The 17,729-nt window shown below is 41.6% G+C and overlaps 1 protein-coding gene across 5 annotated transcripts in view; it reads left to right on the forward strand.

The window, feature by feature from the left end:
- tdrd5 (tudor domain containing 5) overlaps positions 1-17,729 on the forward strand; it is a 48,080-nt gene that overhangs the window by 25,188 nt on the left and 5,163 nt on the right. For 3 of the 5 annotated variants that reach the window (XM_070900976.1, XM_070900978.1, XM_070900977.1), the window contains exons 10-16: positions 267-479; positions 1,113-1,179; positions 6,371-6,571; positions 7,057-7,239; positions 11,469-11,636; positions 12,951-13,107; positions 15,158-15,223. In XM_070900976.1, coding sequence (XP_070757077.1) covers positions 267-479; positions 1,113-1,179; positions 6,371-6,571; positions 7,057-7,239; positions 11,469-11,636; positions 12,951-13,107; positions 15,158-15,223 — 1,055 coding nt within the window. The remainder of the gene's footprint in view (positions 1-266; positions 480-1,112; positions 1,180-6,370; positions 6,572-7,056; positions 7,240-11,468; positions 11,637-12,950; positions 13,108-15,157; positions 15,224-17,729) is intronic. The other 2 variants (XM_070900979.1, XM_070900980.1) reach the window with 2 other exon arrangements.

The raw sequence follows: 17,729 nt of genomic DNA on the forward strand, positions 1-17,729 counted from the left end.
ATGATCACATTGCTGTTTGTGGGAGTGTGTTGTGCGCAAGTTGGCTGCCACGTTTCCCACATTATAACAGTAACTACACTCCAAAAGTACTTCATTGCCTGTAAAGTGCTTTAAGACATCCGGTGGTTGTAAAAAGCGCTATATAAATGCAAGTCTTTCTTTCTTTACAAACAAAGCTTAGCATTACTGGCAGGCAGTTTCAGAAATGGTCATGCATTCTGAACAGGCATCATTGTGCTAAGTGTTAATTATGTTTTACTTTTCAGACGTTGCTACTCCTATGAAGAGGTCTCTGAACGCTATGTGATGCCAGATTCATTTGTCCAACCAGGACAAGTGTGTTGTGTGCGGAACCCTGATGATGTGTGGTGGTACCGTGTCATCATCCATAGGGTGTTAGATGAAAAACAAGTGGAAGTGTACTATGTTGACTTTGGGGATATTTCTTCTGTGGAAAGATCCAGACTAAGATTCCTCAAGTAAGAGCAACTTATTTTACATGGGTTGCCTCTATCCTACGTCTGTTTTGGGTCTGCTTATCTCCAGTTGTTTGAGGATACATTCATCAGGGTAATGAGAATTCTTGTTTTCATTAGGAAGACCATTGCATATGCAATTTAAAATGGGTCATCTCACTCCACAGCATCATTTTTTGCTATTGGCCAAGGAATGAGTTAGATGTTGAACATCCTGAAAGAAGCCATTGTCCCATCAACCTACATAATAGGATGTACACCATGGGTTGGAGGAATAGTGGGTCGTAAGAAACAATATCGATGAGAAAAATTCTATTCCAAAATCTAAATCCCCGTGAGAAGGAAGTTTTAAGTCTTTAAAGATGAATGTCATTGTGCTTCAAGTAGGTCCAGTTTTGATTCAACTTCAGGCCACTGTGGTATCCTGTAGGTACAATGGACTGAAATAACCTTTTATCAATTCATTTATTATAAATTAGATAAAATGTACCTGTCTCAATTGTAATCAACGTTATAGAGTAGACACAAACATGATATGAAATATTTGTAGAAACTAGATCTTGCCAGCTAAATACCTATAAAGATTAAATGATCCTTGCTATCTCCAATCCTAAAATTGCTTTATATCTTCTTTAGATGTTGTCATTCAAAGCTTCCCGCCCAAGGAGTTCCATCAACGCTTATGTGGCTACAACCAACTGAGGTAGGGCAGAAGCCAAATGTGGCTTGAATCAACTTTGCAGATGTTTTAAAAGTGAATCCCACTGCAGTTGCTTTTGGTCCAATTATGGTGGGCCTCGGCATAGAATCATAAAACAGTAGAGTACAGAAGGAGGCCATTCCGTTTGCGCCAACTCTTTCAAAGAGCAATCAGTTAGTCCCACTCCCCCGCTCTTTCCTCATATCCTTGCAATTTTTTTCTCCTTCTTATCCAATTCTGTTTTGAAGGCTACTCTTGAATTTGTATCGACCATCTTATCCGGCAGTGCGTTTCAAGTCCTAACCACTTGTTGCATAAAAAAAGTTTTTCTTAACAACCACTCTAGATCTTTTGCCAATCACCTTAAATCTGTGCCCTCTCTATTGACCCTTCAGCCATTGGAAACAGTTTCTCTTTATTTACTTGATCTAAATCCTTCATGATTTTAAACACTTCTATCAAATCTCCTCTTGGCCTTCTCTGCTCCAAGGTGAACAACCCTAGCTTCTCTAATCCATCCACGTAACATCGCCTAATCCCTCATCCCTGGAACCATTCTAGTTAATCTCTTCTGTAGCCTCTCAAAAGCCTTTGCACCCTTCCTAGAATTGGACGCAAGACACCAGGTGTGCCGAACTATTGTTTTCTAAACGTTTAGCATAACTTCCTGCTGTTTGTACTCTCTGCCTCTATTTATAAAGCCCAGGATCGTGTATGCTTTATTAACTGCTTTGTTAACCTGTCCTAGCACCTTCAAAGATTTGTGCACAAGCACCCCCTTTAAAATTGAACCATTTAGTATAAGAACATAAGAAATAGGAACAGGAGTAGGCCATAGGGCCCCTCGAGCCTGCTCCGCCATTCAATAAGATCATGGCTGATCTGATCATGGACTCGGCTCCACTTCTCTGCCCGCTCCCCATAACCTTTTATTCCCTTTATTGTTTAAGAAACTGTTTATTTCTGTCTTAAATTTATTCAAAGTCCCAGCTTCCACAGTTCTGAGGCAGCGAATTCCACAGATTTGCAACCATCAGAGAAGAAATTTCTCCTCATCTCTCTTTTAAATGGGCGTCCCCTTATTCTAAGATCATGCCCTCTAGTTCTAGTCTCCCTCATCAGTGGAGACACTCTCTCTGCATCCACCTTGTCAAACCCCCTCATAATCTTACACGTTTCGATAAGATCACCTCTCATTCTTCTGAATTCCAACGAGTAGAGGCCCAACCTACTCAACCTTTCCTCATAAGTCAACCCCCTCATCCCCAGAATCAACCGAGTGAACCTTCTCTGAACTGCCTCCAAAACCAGTATATCCTTTCGTAAATATGGAAACCAAAACTGCATGCAGTATTCCAGGTGTGGCCTCACCAATATCTTGTATAGCTGTAGCAAAACTTCCCTGCTTTTATACTCCATCCCCTTTGCAGTAAAGGCCAAGATACCATCGGCCTTCCTGATCACTTGCCGAACCTGCATACTATCCATTTGTGTTTCATGCACAAGTACCCCCAGGTCCCGCTGTACTGCGGCACTTTGCAATCTTTCTCCATTTAAATAATAACTTGCTCTTTGATTTTATCTGCCAAAGTGCATGGTCTCTCCTCATTCTTCCGACCAAAATGTATTCCCTCACTCTGAATTTCATCTGCCATGTGCCCACCCATTCCACCAGCCTGCCTGTCTATCTTGAAATCTATTACTACCTTCCTCACTTTTTACATCATCTCCAAATTTCAAAATTGTGCCCTGTACCCTGTACCAAGTGAAAGTTTAAAGGAAAGTTTCCCAGTTTAAAAATTACTAGTTGACCTTCCATAGTATTCCACATAGGAAATGAATGTACTGTTCAGGTCACGCATGGTTGGAGGGCAAGATATAATTCTACCAGGGCACACCAATGTAATTCAGTCCCTATTCTAAAGTCATTCATTGGGTCTTTATTTTACATCATACTTTGATTTTCTGTTATTTATAGTTAAATAGCAAAACTTGCAGCAATTTGGAAAGTACAGATCCAAAACTTAGGGTGCAATTGCAGTATGATGAGTTTTACATAGATAGTTTCGATTATAAATGTGGATGTAGGAATTGATAATGGAAGTGTGTACAAACATTGGGCTGGAAATTCCGCAACTTTCCGTCGGGTTTTTGGCGCATTTCGCCATTTTGTGCGGGAAATTCCGAAGTCTTGTGTTGGTGGTTTTTGAAATACCGCTAGGGAGCGGACCGCCAGCGTGCAAGACTGGAAAAAGCGCTTTCGCCTGATATTTGGCTCAGCGGTGACCTGTAGATGGGACCAAAAATTCCGCTGAGGAAAAACCTTGGTGCAGGTCTAGGAATGGTAGTAGTTATGAAACCTTGCAAAAAAGGTAAGTTAAACTTTTTATTTTTAAATTATTTTGCAGCAGTTCGCTAGAAAAGGGTCTTGTGAATGTTTTATGATTTTTTTTTTGGGGGGGGGTGGTGTGGAATTGTGTGTCTTCCTCCCCCCCCCCCTTCCCTCTCACCTCCCTAGGCCCAACTCGCAGCGGTATCGGCCTCGGAGAAAAGTTGCAGAAAATTCGCAGTTTGCACCGCGAATCTTCATACAACGGTGATTTTTCCTGCCGGGCTCATTTTTCCCATTTATTTTCCCGAATGTTTGGCCTCACAGTCATAGCAGTTTTTTCCGCCACAAAAAAATGCTATGACCCAAAACTGAATTTCTAGCCCAATATTTTTAATATATTTCAGCAGTTTATTCATAAGAAATATTTTATGTCGAGCATTAAGCATATGTTGTGGTTTTATGGAGAAATCCAATTTAAAACTCTCTGATCTCATCAGGTGCTCAAGAAGAGTTAACAGATGCTCTTTTTTTAATGACAGATGTGTTAAGCTAATACACACTGTTTTATAATTGTCGACTGCTGTGGTATTGTTCACACAAAAGAAACTCCCCTGCAACTGTTCTTTCCCATTCTAATTCATTTTCTTTATCAGGCACGCACGCGTATATATACACACACACACACACACACACACACACACACACACACACACACACTAGCTGTATTTTTTTCATTCTTTATGTCCAAATCCTTTTGTAAGTCTCCTCCTCGATCTTTCTATCTTTGTATGTCACTTTGTTGCTGGCAGTGATGTTCTATTAGGAGGAATGCCAGAATCAGGTTGAAAAAGTAGAGGTGTTGTGCTGGAATGAGGCAGAATTGGTGGTGATGATGGGCACTGCATCTCTTGGGAGGGGCCAGGGTGGGCACATGTAATTTTGTTGGAGAAAGATTCTAAAGCTCTGGAGCGAAATATTTCCTGGTTGTTTCTGCTTATCGCTTGCTTAAGCAACATATCCATCCTTCACTAAATATTACTAAAAACTATATAATTCTACAATTCTCAAACCCTTCTGTTAAGAGTAAGTCTGTTTAAAACAATAAACAAAATGATTTTTCTTGTGTTCTTTTCATCCGCCCCTCATTTCCTCCATGTACTTGCTCTCTTCCTCCTCAGTCTCTATACTTTCTTTCTGCGCTGTTTGCTCTATCTCCCACTTCTCTTGCACTTCTGTCTCTTCCTCCTCCCTCGCTTCCACTTCTGGTTGTATTCACTACTCTCTCCCTCTCATACCCCTTTCTACTTTTATCTGTCGTTTGCTACTTTTGCATCTCCTGCTTCCATTCTTGCTTTCTCTAATTTTTTTTTAACTGTTTTTGTTCTCCTTTATCTCCTGCTCCCTTTCAATCTCCTACTGCAACTCTCAATGTTTTTGTTCATGTCTCAACAAGCTAAGAAGCACTCTGGGCAAGCTGCCGACTGTGAACACTCTTGCTGCGCAGGTGGGCAGGATAACACGTAGGGCAGGAAGGAGGGTGGGCAACGTGAAAAGCACACTGGGCACGCAGGTGAGCCGATGGAAGGGCTGGAAAGCACTAGTAGATAGATGAACAGTAAATGATACCCCCCCCCCCCCCGGGGCAGACATGCTGGATGAGAAGCACTTGGGATGGGTGGGTGGACACCTTAGCAACCTGACCCCCACACTGGTTTTATCCTAAGCTGTACATTTGTTCAACATATCTGTTGACAACTATACAGTGGTACTGACAATGCTGTGATTGACTGCATGCTGAAGAACTTTGTGCTGGCCTGGCTGGTCTGCTGAATAGATCAAGGGGACAAGGTCAGGTGTTGGTACTTTAGCAGAGGTGATGATGGATGCAAGACTTGCTGTATTTGGAGAGAAGCCAATTAACAACAACTTGAATTTATATAGCATCTTTAACATAGCAAAATTCCCTCGAGGAACCAAAACATTTGCAGGAAAAATGGACACAAAGCCCAATCCAATAATTTAAGCTCGAAATACTCCTTCAACAGCATCACCAAAAAGGTAGTTTATTCAATTCATGCTGTAGGGAAAAATGGTTAGCTTTTCACCGTAATAATCGTATTGGGCAGTCCCTCGTATTGAGGATGACCTGCTTCCACACCAAAAAGGGATGAGTTTACAGGTGTTTCAACGAGGGACCTGACATTCTAGGTCCCGAACTGCAGACTGAAGGGTGGAAGATGCCTGTGCATGGATTTTTTTTTTAACGTGGGGTGGCCGTTGCACACCAGCCACTTCACGGGCTTGACAGAGCTAGGTCTTGATTTAGTGACAAGGGTTAACCAAGGCGTCTGGAGACCAAGCTCTGCTGCACGGACCTAGTGCACATATGCTCCTACTCTCCATAGATTTCAGTGTGGGCTGCCCCTGGGCCCTCGCACCTCCTGGGCCCTGAAGTCGACGCTCACTGCTCCTCCGCTCCGATCAAAAACGGAGCAGTCAGAAACAGGACATCAATTAGTCGTCTCGTATCTTGGAGACATCAAATATCAACACAGTAACTGCACTTCAAAGTAATTGTATGTGAATCACTTGGAACTTGTATGGTGTTATATAAATTAAAATTCTTCCTACATACATTAATGATTTGTATTCAAAAATAGCAATTGGATTTCTTGGTTTTCTGCTGCTTACTCATTGTTAGTTAATGGCTGAATCAAACTGGTTTTGATTGATGTTTAGTATTTGTTAAATGAACAAAAGTCCTCATTCCAACCATTTTTGTCCTACAGACATGATGCTGTGAGGTGTGATACCTCTCCAGATGCAACACTTAATTATAGAGATTTAATTTTCCTTTGGCAGGATGATTGGAGCACAGCTGCTAAAAATCAGTTCCTGAGATTCTGTGGAAAACAACCACTGGTGGCCCTGATTTGTGGATACATTGAGGATGTGCTGCACTTGTTCCTTTGTGATACCTCTACAGATGAAGATATTTATATTAATGATGTTCTTAAGAATGCAGGTCATGCTGTGCCCTGTCTTACAGACAATGCCACTAAGGTATAGTCAGTGCCGTTGATCCTTTTTCTTAAATTAGTCCATGTGTTCTAAATGGCCCTCTTAATTACACTGACCCACATGCCATTCCTTATCCAAACTGGTGAGCGGAGTACCTGTTGAATCTTTGTCCAAATGCTGCTCTTCAGCCTGAGGCTGGGAGATTTCGCAAAATAGTACAGGATGTTAGACAGCATTCTGGCATGGTATCTTTGCCTCAGCATGGCTGACATTGGAAAATTAGATGGCTGGGGAGCACAATCCAACTTGCTACTTTGATTTAAGGAGCGAGTGCATTGAACCACCAAGTGAGAGACTTTTGTGCTGATTTTAAAACGAATAAAAAAGAACGATAAATTAGCTCACAAACTGGTAAGGAGCAAGAGAGTCCTTGTTACTGGGTTTCGGTATATGTTGGTCCAGCTCCAGTAACCCACAAAATAGTTCTTTGAACTTTGGTTATAATTCCTTTCTGGTTTTGGCTGTAGGGATTTGGGCTGTTTAACCCAGCTGCCCTGTATTTGAAACCAAAACCAATTTCTGTAAAAGAGGTGCCATCAAAAATTAAGGAGTCTACAACAACCCCACTTGACAGGAAACCTAAACTCTCTACAGCTGAAAAGGACTACAAAAAATCAGACATCCCAGCACATGGAGGGAACAGTGAACAGGTGAATTAATTTTCATTGTATAGCTGTGGAATGTGACATTATGGCAATGTTTAGTTTTGTTTGAGTTTTTAAATAACTATCAATTTCCTGTGATAAACACCATGAGTCAAGTCAAGCAGGTTAATTGGACCTAGGTAGGGGGAAAGAGGATGGGAGGGAGTCAAGGGATAGATGGAGATACGATGATTTTGCTCGAGGTAGGGGGAGTGGAAATTTGTATGTAGGGGAGGGGAGGAAATGCGGGGCTCCATTTTCGAGTTATTGGAGAGTTGGGTAGTTCTCCCAAAAGTTGCTTACTGAGAAAAGGGGGGGGTGGACATACTTAGTGGGGCGAGGGGGTGTCCAGAACAATGCTCAGTGATCAAGGAACCGATTTCTGCATGAGGGAGGAGGGTTGTCTTGTGTTCCAATGACTGGGATTTGGAGAGGTTGTCCAGGCCCATATTTAATCCATGGTTGGGGGGTGGCGGGGGGAGGTGGTCTGGTTGACTTGTGGAGTTTTGTCGCAAGAGATTTATTGTTTTTGCACTTCAGATACAATATTACTGTGTACTAAGATTATTTTTAGTGCTTTTACCAACTCAGTAAATGCAGAGGTTCCCAGCCATTATTGGTTCTTTTGCCAACTGACTTCTACAAATCTAATCATGCTTTCAGCAGCTGAATAAATGCTGCCATTTCAATTATCACAATTTATGATCATTCAGAATTATATGTCTTGGGATGTGTTTGCTTGGCCATTTCCTCTATGAATGGCAATTTTGGGTTGAAATGCATACCTGAACATTATTGAGGATGCTGTTCGAGGCTGTCGCTTAACATTTGCTACTGCCCTTTGGTATCAATTGATCACAACATTGTGTTTACAGTGCTACCTATGAGCAGGGGTTCAGAGTCTTTTGGATTCCTGAGACCACACACTGTTTCTAATATATAATAGATTATCACATTCACTGTTACCCATTTCTTGGGCTTTCTACCTCCATGATGTCTACAATATCTGGAAAAAGCATGAAAGAAACGTGACTGACACTATGAATCCAAACATTATGAAAATAGGTTGGGCCTATACACATTGGAGTTCAGAAGAATGAGAGGTGATCTTATCAAAACATATAAGATAATGAGTGGGCTCTATAAGGTGGATGTCGAGAGGATATTTCCACTCATAGGGGAAACTAAAACTAGGGGACATAGTCTCAGAATAAGGAGCCGCCCATTTAAAACTGAGATGAGGAGGAATTTCTTCTCTGAGGGTTGTAAATCTATGGAATTCTCTGCCCCAGAGAGCTGTGCAGGCTGGGTCATTGAAAATATTTAAGGTGGAGATAGACAGATTTTTGAGCGATAAGGGAGTAAAGGTTTATGGGGAGCGGGCAGGGAAGTGGAACCGAGTCCATGATCTTATTGAATGGCGGAGCAGGCTTGAGGGGCCAAATGGCCTACTGCTGCTCCTTATTTCTTATGTTCTAATAGTAGGATAGGTACTCCTGAATAATTCTTCTCCTTTTCACACACTTAAAGTTGACCAACCTGCCATCTAAGGCATTCCATTGTGGGCAGGAGAAGAAACAACAAATATTTGCACAAAAATAGGATTTTTCTTTGACTATTACAGCTTAAAATGGGGTTTTGAGTTTGAGTGAAGTTGCGCCCAGGAATCTAGCACGTCCTGCAAGAACTTTTGGGCTGTGTCATATGCTTGCATCTGTTGTATCTATTTTGGTAACTTCCACTGGAGACCAGGTGATCTTGGTGTCTGAGAGTGGTGTGTTGGGAATGTGGAAGTGGTGGTAGGGTGTGCTTTGGAATACTGGCATGATGATGGCAGATTGTGGGAGCATTGGAGAAGGGTTGTGGGACTTCTAAGAGATGGATCCTGGTGGGAGGGAATATTGAGGGACCACTTGGAAAAGTGGTATAGCTGCATGGCCCTGAAATTGTGGTCAGCGGTGTAGCTAAGGAGTACGCTGCGACCTCCAAACTAAGTCTGCATTTACCTAGTGCGAGGCCCCCTTCGAAAACTTGCGCTGTTTCACAGTAGAGTTGTGCCCAGCATAGTGGCCCACCGATCTCAGGCACTCAGGAAACAAATCACCGATGCCCATTCATTTCATTTATCGGGCATGGATTGGAGAAGAACTTTCTGCCGTCCTCCTGTTTTGGTGCACCCAGGCATTTTAGGCAGACAGTGCAGAATTTCATGTGGAAGTGTCGGTCGACTTCCAATAATTTTCCATGCAAGGAAAAAAATTAATCTCTAAATGGCGACATGCACTTAGAGCTTTGGAACCTGTCATTCTGTTTAAGCAATATTACATAATTGTTAATGCACAAAAAATGAAAGTGCCTTAAATCTCTCAAACATCCCAAATACACCAAGTTCATTAACCTAAAGATTTATGAAAACCTGTCTTGAAACCATGCAATTGCTGTTCCTGGAAAGACAGTTATTTATATTTAATCTTTATTTATTTTTACTGTTTTAAAATTTTTGGGTAAGTTTTAAACCCATTCATTGCACACGCAAAACCATATCTCAAGCTGCTGTTTTGATGCTCCACTTCCCTGCCCGCTCCCCATAACCCTTCACTCCCTTATCGTTCAAACAGGCCGGTTTGCACCAGCCATAAAATTTTCCTGCGTAATTGCTGTGCAGTTGATGGGCAATTAGCCCAACTCTGAGCCAGCAATGAGGATTTGACAGTTACAATGGATGATCTGTCAAATTGGAAATTTAGCGCATGCGGAAATCCAGAAATTGCAGTCAATTTCAAAGGTGGTATGATGGCGTGCTCCGAGACCGACCACATTCTGCCCCTATATGTTCTTAACACTCCTTGTGCTTTTACTATCCTGTGGGTGAAGCAGAATGAAAGTTGTAAGCTTGCAGTTTCCTTTCTTACCACCCCCAAACAGTTTAAGCAAGTAAAAGGCCTCCCACAATTTTGCTGGGTAGCCTCTCGTGTTTAAAGCTCAAACAGTTTTATACAGTATACTATAATAAAATTGCAAAAGGTCCATGGCAACATAAAACAATTCCTGCTCACTGCTTGGAACACACAAGAACATAAGAAATAGGAGCAGGAGTAGACCATTTGATAAGATCATAGCTGATCTGATCTTGGGCTCAGCTCCACTTCCCTGCCCGCTTCCCATAACCCTTCACTCCTTATCATTCAAAAATCTGTCTATCTCCACCTTGACTATATTCAATGACCCAGCCTCCATAGCTCGCTAGGGCAGAGAATTTCAGATTTATGACTCGGAGAAGAAACTCCTCCTCATCTCGGTTTTAAATGGGCGACCACTTATTCTGAAACTATGCCCCTAGTTCTAGATTCCCCACGAGTGGAAACATCCTCTCTACATCTACCGTGTCGAGCCCCCCTCAGAATCTTATACATTTCAATAAGATCACCTCTCATTCTTCTAGTCCAATGAGTATAGGCCCAACCTGCTCAGCCTTTCTTCATAAGTCAACCCCTTCATCTCAGGAATCAATCTAGTGAACCTTCCCTGAGCTGCCTCCAATGCAAGTATATACCTCCTTAAATACTGTACACAGTACTCTAGGTGTAGCCTCACCAATACCCTTTTGCAGTGGGAAAAAGCAACAATCAAAAGAGAAAGGCCACTTCAAAGGTTTGGAAGGTGGGGAGAACCATTGAGCAACAGGTCTACCATTGGTAAGCTTGAGACGCATAGTGCTGTGAACACCCCAACGTGCCTTGGAGACAGAACTGGAAGGATTCATTGGGAGGCAAGTCTAATAGGTAATTTGTATACTATGACAGAAGAATGTAACCACTTGGATACTGTTTTCTGCTTTAGGATCATGCTTCCCATTCCTGACCCATAATATCCCAATAAGGAGGGAGCAACTGGTGTACAAAATTTATTTGTCTAACCACTGACATGAAGGTATGTAGCTAGAATAATAAATGATGTCCACTGAAGGATTATAGGTTAGCAATGGGAAGTATTAGTAACCACAGATGATCCTTCTTAATCACTATGCAGCTAATTCATCAGCCTCCAACCTAAATGTTGTACATATGGAGATGGATAATCTATCCTTCCTTCCCCTCCAATTCTATGAAGCTGGTCATTCACCCAATACTAATTAGTATACATTGATTGCGATAGATGGCCGTTCAATGTAGAATTCTATTCGATCACGAGCAACCTGTTGAGAGAAAAAAGTTGATCTACCGATTCTTTTACAGGATTTTGAATCACTAACATTTGATTTGCCGTATCTGGAACCATATCCATTTTGCTCTGTTACTTCAGTGGACGATAATCCTAAATCTTTGAAGATGTCTGTACTGGGAGTCACTGAAGAAACTGAATATAACAAGCTCCCAGCACTTGAAATGGAGGAGGAAAAGCAAGTATGTGCTTTCAGCAATCCGAGTTGATCAGTAGTAACCAACCTTTGTGCACTATTACAAAAATAGCTAATTACCGCTCTGATTTGTGCACCAGTAGGAGTAACTGGTACCAGCTCTATCTGCACTATTATCAGAATAACTGGCATCAGTACTGTCTGTTTTGGCTGTCATCATAGGCAGCCCCTCAGAAATCGAGCAAGACTTGTTTCCACTCTTAGAATGAGTCCTTAGGTGACTGAACAGTCTAATATGAGAACCACAGTCCCTGTCACAGGTGGGACAGATAGTCATTGAGGGAAAGGGTGGGTGGGACTGGCTTGCCGCACCTCTTTCCGCTGCCTGCGCTTGATTTCTGCATGCTCTTGGCGATGCTTGTCTTGTTTGCCACAAGGGACTTTATATGCCCTCAGAAATAAAAGTCCAGATTCCACAGCTGTGAAGATTTTTTGCAAGTGATGGATATAGCTTTGTAGAGTTGAGACAGTCTGTTAAATTGTGAAAGAAGGTTTGTGTCAGTGGAAACAATCTTTCACTCTTTACTCAGAGTAAAGTCCCCAGGTTTCACCTGCTCCTTTACTGGCTGCTCCTCTGTCTGCGCCGGGCCCACTGACCATATTGCTGCTTCTGGCTCTGCAGGAAATGCTGAGCCTTGCATCCACCCTATCCCTGATTCCCCAATCACCAAATCTGTGTTTAAAACAACCCTAACACAATTTTTTTATCCTTTTTAATGAATTGCCGCTCCAAATTGAAGAGCAACTTAATATCCATCAATTTCTAATGTTCCATCTGTTAAGGGATGCTGAACAAAGAGCAATTTATTACACTAGTAAACAATCAAAAGGTGTACTTTATACACCTGAAACATTCAGTATTAAGTAGACTTATCGTGTTTTACTAATTTTAAGATTTAAATAGAGATTTGCTTTGGCATTGCACTTCCCATATATTATAAGAGAAATGGGTAGCATTCAGTCACAAGTCTTTTGCTGAGATGCTTCTAGTTGGTTGGATGAACCGAAGATGTTAAGATTGGGCAGACTTGGGTATGAATTGATTTTGGTGGGGGGGAGGAAGGGAAAGTCGTCTGGTTTTGAGTTATAAATTCTCAAAGTTCAGGTGACCCTTTGTATTTTTTATGCCAGATACTTTGTGCAGAAATCATTCTTCAATTTAAAGTGGGGTAATGCATTTCTGTGTAATACCAAACATTTCTAGAACCACTGATTAAATTAGTGTACTTTAACTTCTAATCACTTTTTCATCAAAGTTACTTTTGTGTGTTCCTCCTATTTACTGTGTATATAATTATAGCAGGACCTGTGCTGTGGATCATTGAACACTGTGGATTATCTCCAAAGTTCAGAAGAAGAGTTAAAGTCACAAGATGAGTTCTATATCTCACTAATTGATTCTAAGCATTCTGCAGTGCCATACAGTGCAAAGATTCCAAGTGTGTGTGGCCAGCCTGGTGAGTACAGCAGTGTAGTGTTGAAATTGGAGGATGGAAAAGCTAACATTTTCTTAACTGTGCAGGAACTTTTATTTGAGGGTGTAGTATACACGAATGTATGATTTGAAGGAGCAGATTAGAATGCAAACTGAGCCCATCAGTGAGAGAGAGAGAGAGAACTGAATTAACATCAAGATGAAATCATTACTCTAGGATGTTCTGCAATCATATCATTTGTTTGTAATGTACTTTCAGCTCCTTAACAGGCTTTGTAATTCTCCCAAGTTAAATTCCTCCCCCCGCCACACCAAAATCAATTTTTGCAAGATTTAAATTTTAAAAATAATTAAAACTGAAATAGATAATGTCAAAATTACTAATTCTTTGTAAAAGAAGCTCCAGTGATGGCTTAGTTGGTAAATAAGCTGGTAAGTATGGAACTGAACCATTAAGACCAGAATTTCTCATCTGCTGATCTTTGCTGGAATAGCAATAGTGCTAGAGCTCGAGTCATACCAGTGAACTACAGAAGGGAAAAATCAGCCCTGGATCCTATTTCTGATTGCAGTGACTCATTGGAAAGTGCATGTAGTTGTTGGATACAATCAGGCTTGGCCATGATGACCACATACATAGGTGCATACTCTGCAAACACTCATGGATGAGATTTGCACGTGAAGAATGGCCACTTGGGTTGAGTAGTGTAGCATACCCAGCGACTTGAACAATATTCCAGTATGAAGCCGTGATTTTAGGACAGACAGAAGAGAGAACACCAACAACTTGTATTTAAATAGCGCCTTTAATGTAGTAAAACATCCCAAGCTGTTTCATGAGTGTGTTATAAGACATAAAAAATTGACACCGAGCCACATAAGAAGAAGTTAGGGCAGATGACCTTGGTTAAAGAGGTAGGTTTTAAGGAGCGTCTTAAAGAGGGAAAGAGAGGCAGAGAGGTTTCGGGAGGGAATTCCAGTGCCTGAGGCCTAGGCAGCTGATGACACCGCATCAATATTTCAGCAATTAAAATCAGGAATGCTCAAGAGGGCAGAATTAGAGGAGCGCAGATATTTCTCGGGTTGTGGGGCTGGAGCTGATTAGAGATAGGGAAGGCCACGGAGGGATTTAAAAACAAGAATGAGAATTTTAAAATTGAGGCGTTGCTTAACTGGGAGCCAGTGTATGTCGGTGAGGGGGTGGGGATTGTTGAGGAGACAGTCGTGGTACTGGCGTACTGTGCAAACAACTACACAAATGGCTCATACAGCAGATGCCTCCTTAATCCCACATCTCTGATTTATTTGGAAAAACTTTTGGTTGACCAGTGGGAGTTGAGGCTTTTTAAAATCTGTTTGTGCTCGGTCCCCATACTGGCAAAATCAGTTGGTGCTGTAACAGCTAATTAATTGAACTGGCTTACAGCGCTTTCTTTCTCTTCTCCCTCCCCCCGGCCCAACCACCACCACCACACCTGTAACTGCAGCTACTGAATCAAAGGCAACCACTATACTGCGAGCTACAGAGGTGAATGCGCTTGCTTGCCTCCATCGTTCCCATCAGTGGAATTTACTGCACTCTTGTCAGCGCAACATAACTTTAAAATCAAATGCAGAGGCTGCTGCTTACAAGTGCTGCAGTGTCACCAGATGAGATGATGTGATCAACTATTAGTGTCAGCCAAACATGTCAGCAGGAGTAATGTTGGTGAGTCCTGAGAGAGAGAACTGAGGCAGAACAATCAACATTCTACATTGAAGTTGAGACACTCCATTAGCCACTAATTGCTGTTATCTACTGGAGTTCATTTCCATTTTGGTTGATAATTGAGATTTCAGTCCAGTTTGAACACCCCATCTACTGGTGGACAAACAGTACTGTGTCAACAATAGTTGGTCTTTTTGTCCAAACAAAAGGGGATAATAGCCCTTGGAAGGAAGTATTGGCGATTAGTCATGTGGATAGCTTTTGTATGCAAATTAGAATTTTAAAAATTTGCAGTACATTTGTCAATAATCATTTTGTTATATTTTAATGGTCTTCGCTAATATAAATTTGTTGTGGAATACAGATATTTCAGCTGAAATTTTCAAGTCAGAGAAGGTTCAGCCCTCTGTAAAAACAGATAGCAAAAAAGGTAAGTATTAGAAATGTTGGACACATTTGTCTGTTTAACTGCACTTTCACTTTGGATTAAATGATTCAATCTATTGCTCCTTTGGTATTCTTGGTACACCACTCTTCTGCTGAGAATGCTTTCCATTCCATACAGTCATGCTCTTGAATGAGCCACTTGACAGTGCAAGAGAGTGGTGTGGAAGACTTGCTGTTCTTTGTTGAGTTATCTCCCCTGATGAGGCTGGGACTGGGAACTTGAGGGAAAATAATAAAGAGCAAACTCGGCCTTTTGGCTAAGATCATGTGTAACTGACCTGACAGGGGAGTAGCCACCATGACCTCCGGGTGGTTCTCCCTGGATCAGGAAGGTATATGCTTGCTTTTTTGGAAACGGGAGGTGGGTGGGGTGGCTTGACCCATCCACCTCCACGGAGGTGTGTGGGGGACCTGACCCATCCACCTCCATGGCACGAACCTGGTATTGCAGTACTTCCAGGAACGGTGCAGTGGCTCTAGGCCTTTTGGCTAAGAGCATTGGCGCAGAGTGATCCTTGGCGTGTGCAAGGTGACCTCTGGCGTTTGTGATTTGACAAAGAATTGGAACGATTGGCTACGAATTTCCAAAAAAAAATAAATAAATAAAGAGCAAACTTGGATTCATATAAATGGGCTCTTCTCTGAACCATTTGATAAGATGTTGCCTGATTGGGCCAAACAACTTAAGGGCTGGTCTTACGAAGGGAAGGCCATGTAACTTTTAGCACGGTGCTCTAAAGTGAACAAATATAAGTGGGGAAAACAATGACGGGTGAAATTTAATACAAAAAGCTGTAAAGTATGTGCATAGGAAGCAAAAATGGGCAACACCAAAAAGATTGCAATGGTTGAAAGAGTAACCAGCGAACACCACCTCACGGCAACTGAATATGGGCAATAAATGCAGCCTTATATAAAAAAAACAAAAACACATATTCCATGAATGTTGTTAAAGTAGCTAAGTATGAAGTTGAAAAAGACCTAGGAGTCTTGAGACTTGATGTTCAGCATGGCCAGCCAAAGCAAAGCAGAAATCAACAAAGCTAATAGAATGTTGAACTACATAGCTAAAACAGTAGCTTTAAAGTCATGATAAAACTGTATGGAGCTTTGGTAAGACCATACTTTGAATACTAAATCCAATTATAGTCACCTGAGACAAGTGAGACATTTGGGTGTTGGCAGTGCTAATCTCCAACCTTAGTGATCAAGTTATGAGGAAAGACTGGAAAAGGAGGAAGCTAACAGGTGATCTTGTAGAGGTTGTAATCCACCTCCACGGAGGTGTGTGGGGGACCTGACCCATCCACCTCCATGGCACGAACCTGGTATTGCAGTACTTCCAGGAACGGTGCAGTGGCTCTAGGCCTTTTGGCTAAGAGCATTGGCGCAGAGTGATCCTTGACTGGTGCAGGGTGACCTCTGGCGTTTGACAAAGAATTGTAACGATTGGAAAACGATTGGACATGAATTTAATAAAAAAAAAAAAACAGAAACGGTAAATTTGGAAAATTATTTCAAATTACATTGGGAAAGTCGGACAAAAAGTCACAGATTCAAACTAGTGAAAGGCAAATGGAGTATTGATATTGGGAGATTTTTTTTCACGGTGATCAACACTTGCAATGGATTCTTGGTTAAGTGGTGGAGGTGAAAAACCCTGGAATCATTTAAGAACCAATTAGATGCTGCATTGAGGAAACATCATTCTGGATGAATTATTAAAATGAGCCAAATGGCCTTCTCATCCGTAATTATCTTTGTGATTACCCTGATTTATATGTTTGCTTATCATCATTCAGATGAAACATTAAACCGAGGCCCCTGGTCTCTTGGGTGGAAAAAGACCCTATGGCACTATTTTGAAGAAGAGCAAGGGAATTATCACTGGTGTCCTGGCCAATATTTATTCCTCAATCAACAAAACAAAAGCAGTTATCTGGTCATTATCACATTGTTGTTTGTGGGAGCTTACTGTGTGCAAATTGGCTGCTGTGTTTCCTATATTACAACAGTGACTACACTTCAGAAAGTACTTTGTTGACTATAAAGCGCTTTGGGGTGTCCGGTGGTCGTAAAAGGCGCTGTATAAATGCAAGTCTCTCTCTGCTTTCTCTCTCTCTCGCTCTCTGGTTTCGCTTTCTCTCTCTCTGCTTTCTCTTTATTTTTCTCTCTCTCGCTCTCCATGAAATAAGTATAACCTCAGTAGAGAAAGCAGTAGCTGATCCACACATTGCAAATATGTCGGTCATGCTGATATTTTCATGGAAAGTGAAAGACTTCCTCTGTTGAGTTGCACAGGTTAAGTGCTGCTGTACAGAGAGGAAAAGGTCTGAAAGGATTACAGCACTACTTTTATGTACTTATCAGGTTTCAGAATGAAATTGGCAAAGGACTGATTATATATCTGCCATCTTGGCTATAAATGATTCAGGTATGTGGAGGCATAGGAAGAGGAGAACGTATCTAAATTCCCTACAGCAACTCGC

Source organism: Pristiophorus japonicus, chromosome 15, assembly GCF_044704955.1.
Source record: "Pristiophorus japonicus isolate sPriJap1 chromosome 15, sPriJap1.hap1, whole genome shotgun sequence".
Lineage (NCBI taxonomy): Eukaryota > Metazoa > Chordata > Chondrichthyes > Pristiophoridae > Pristiophorus > Pristiophorus japonicus.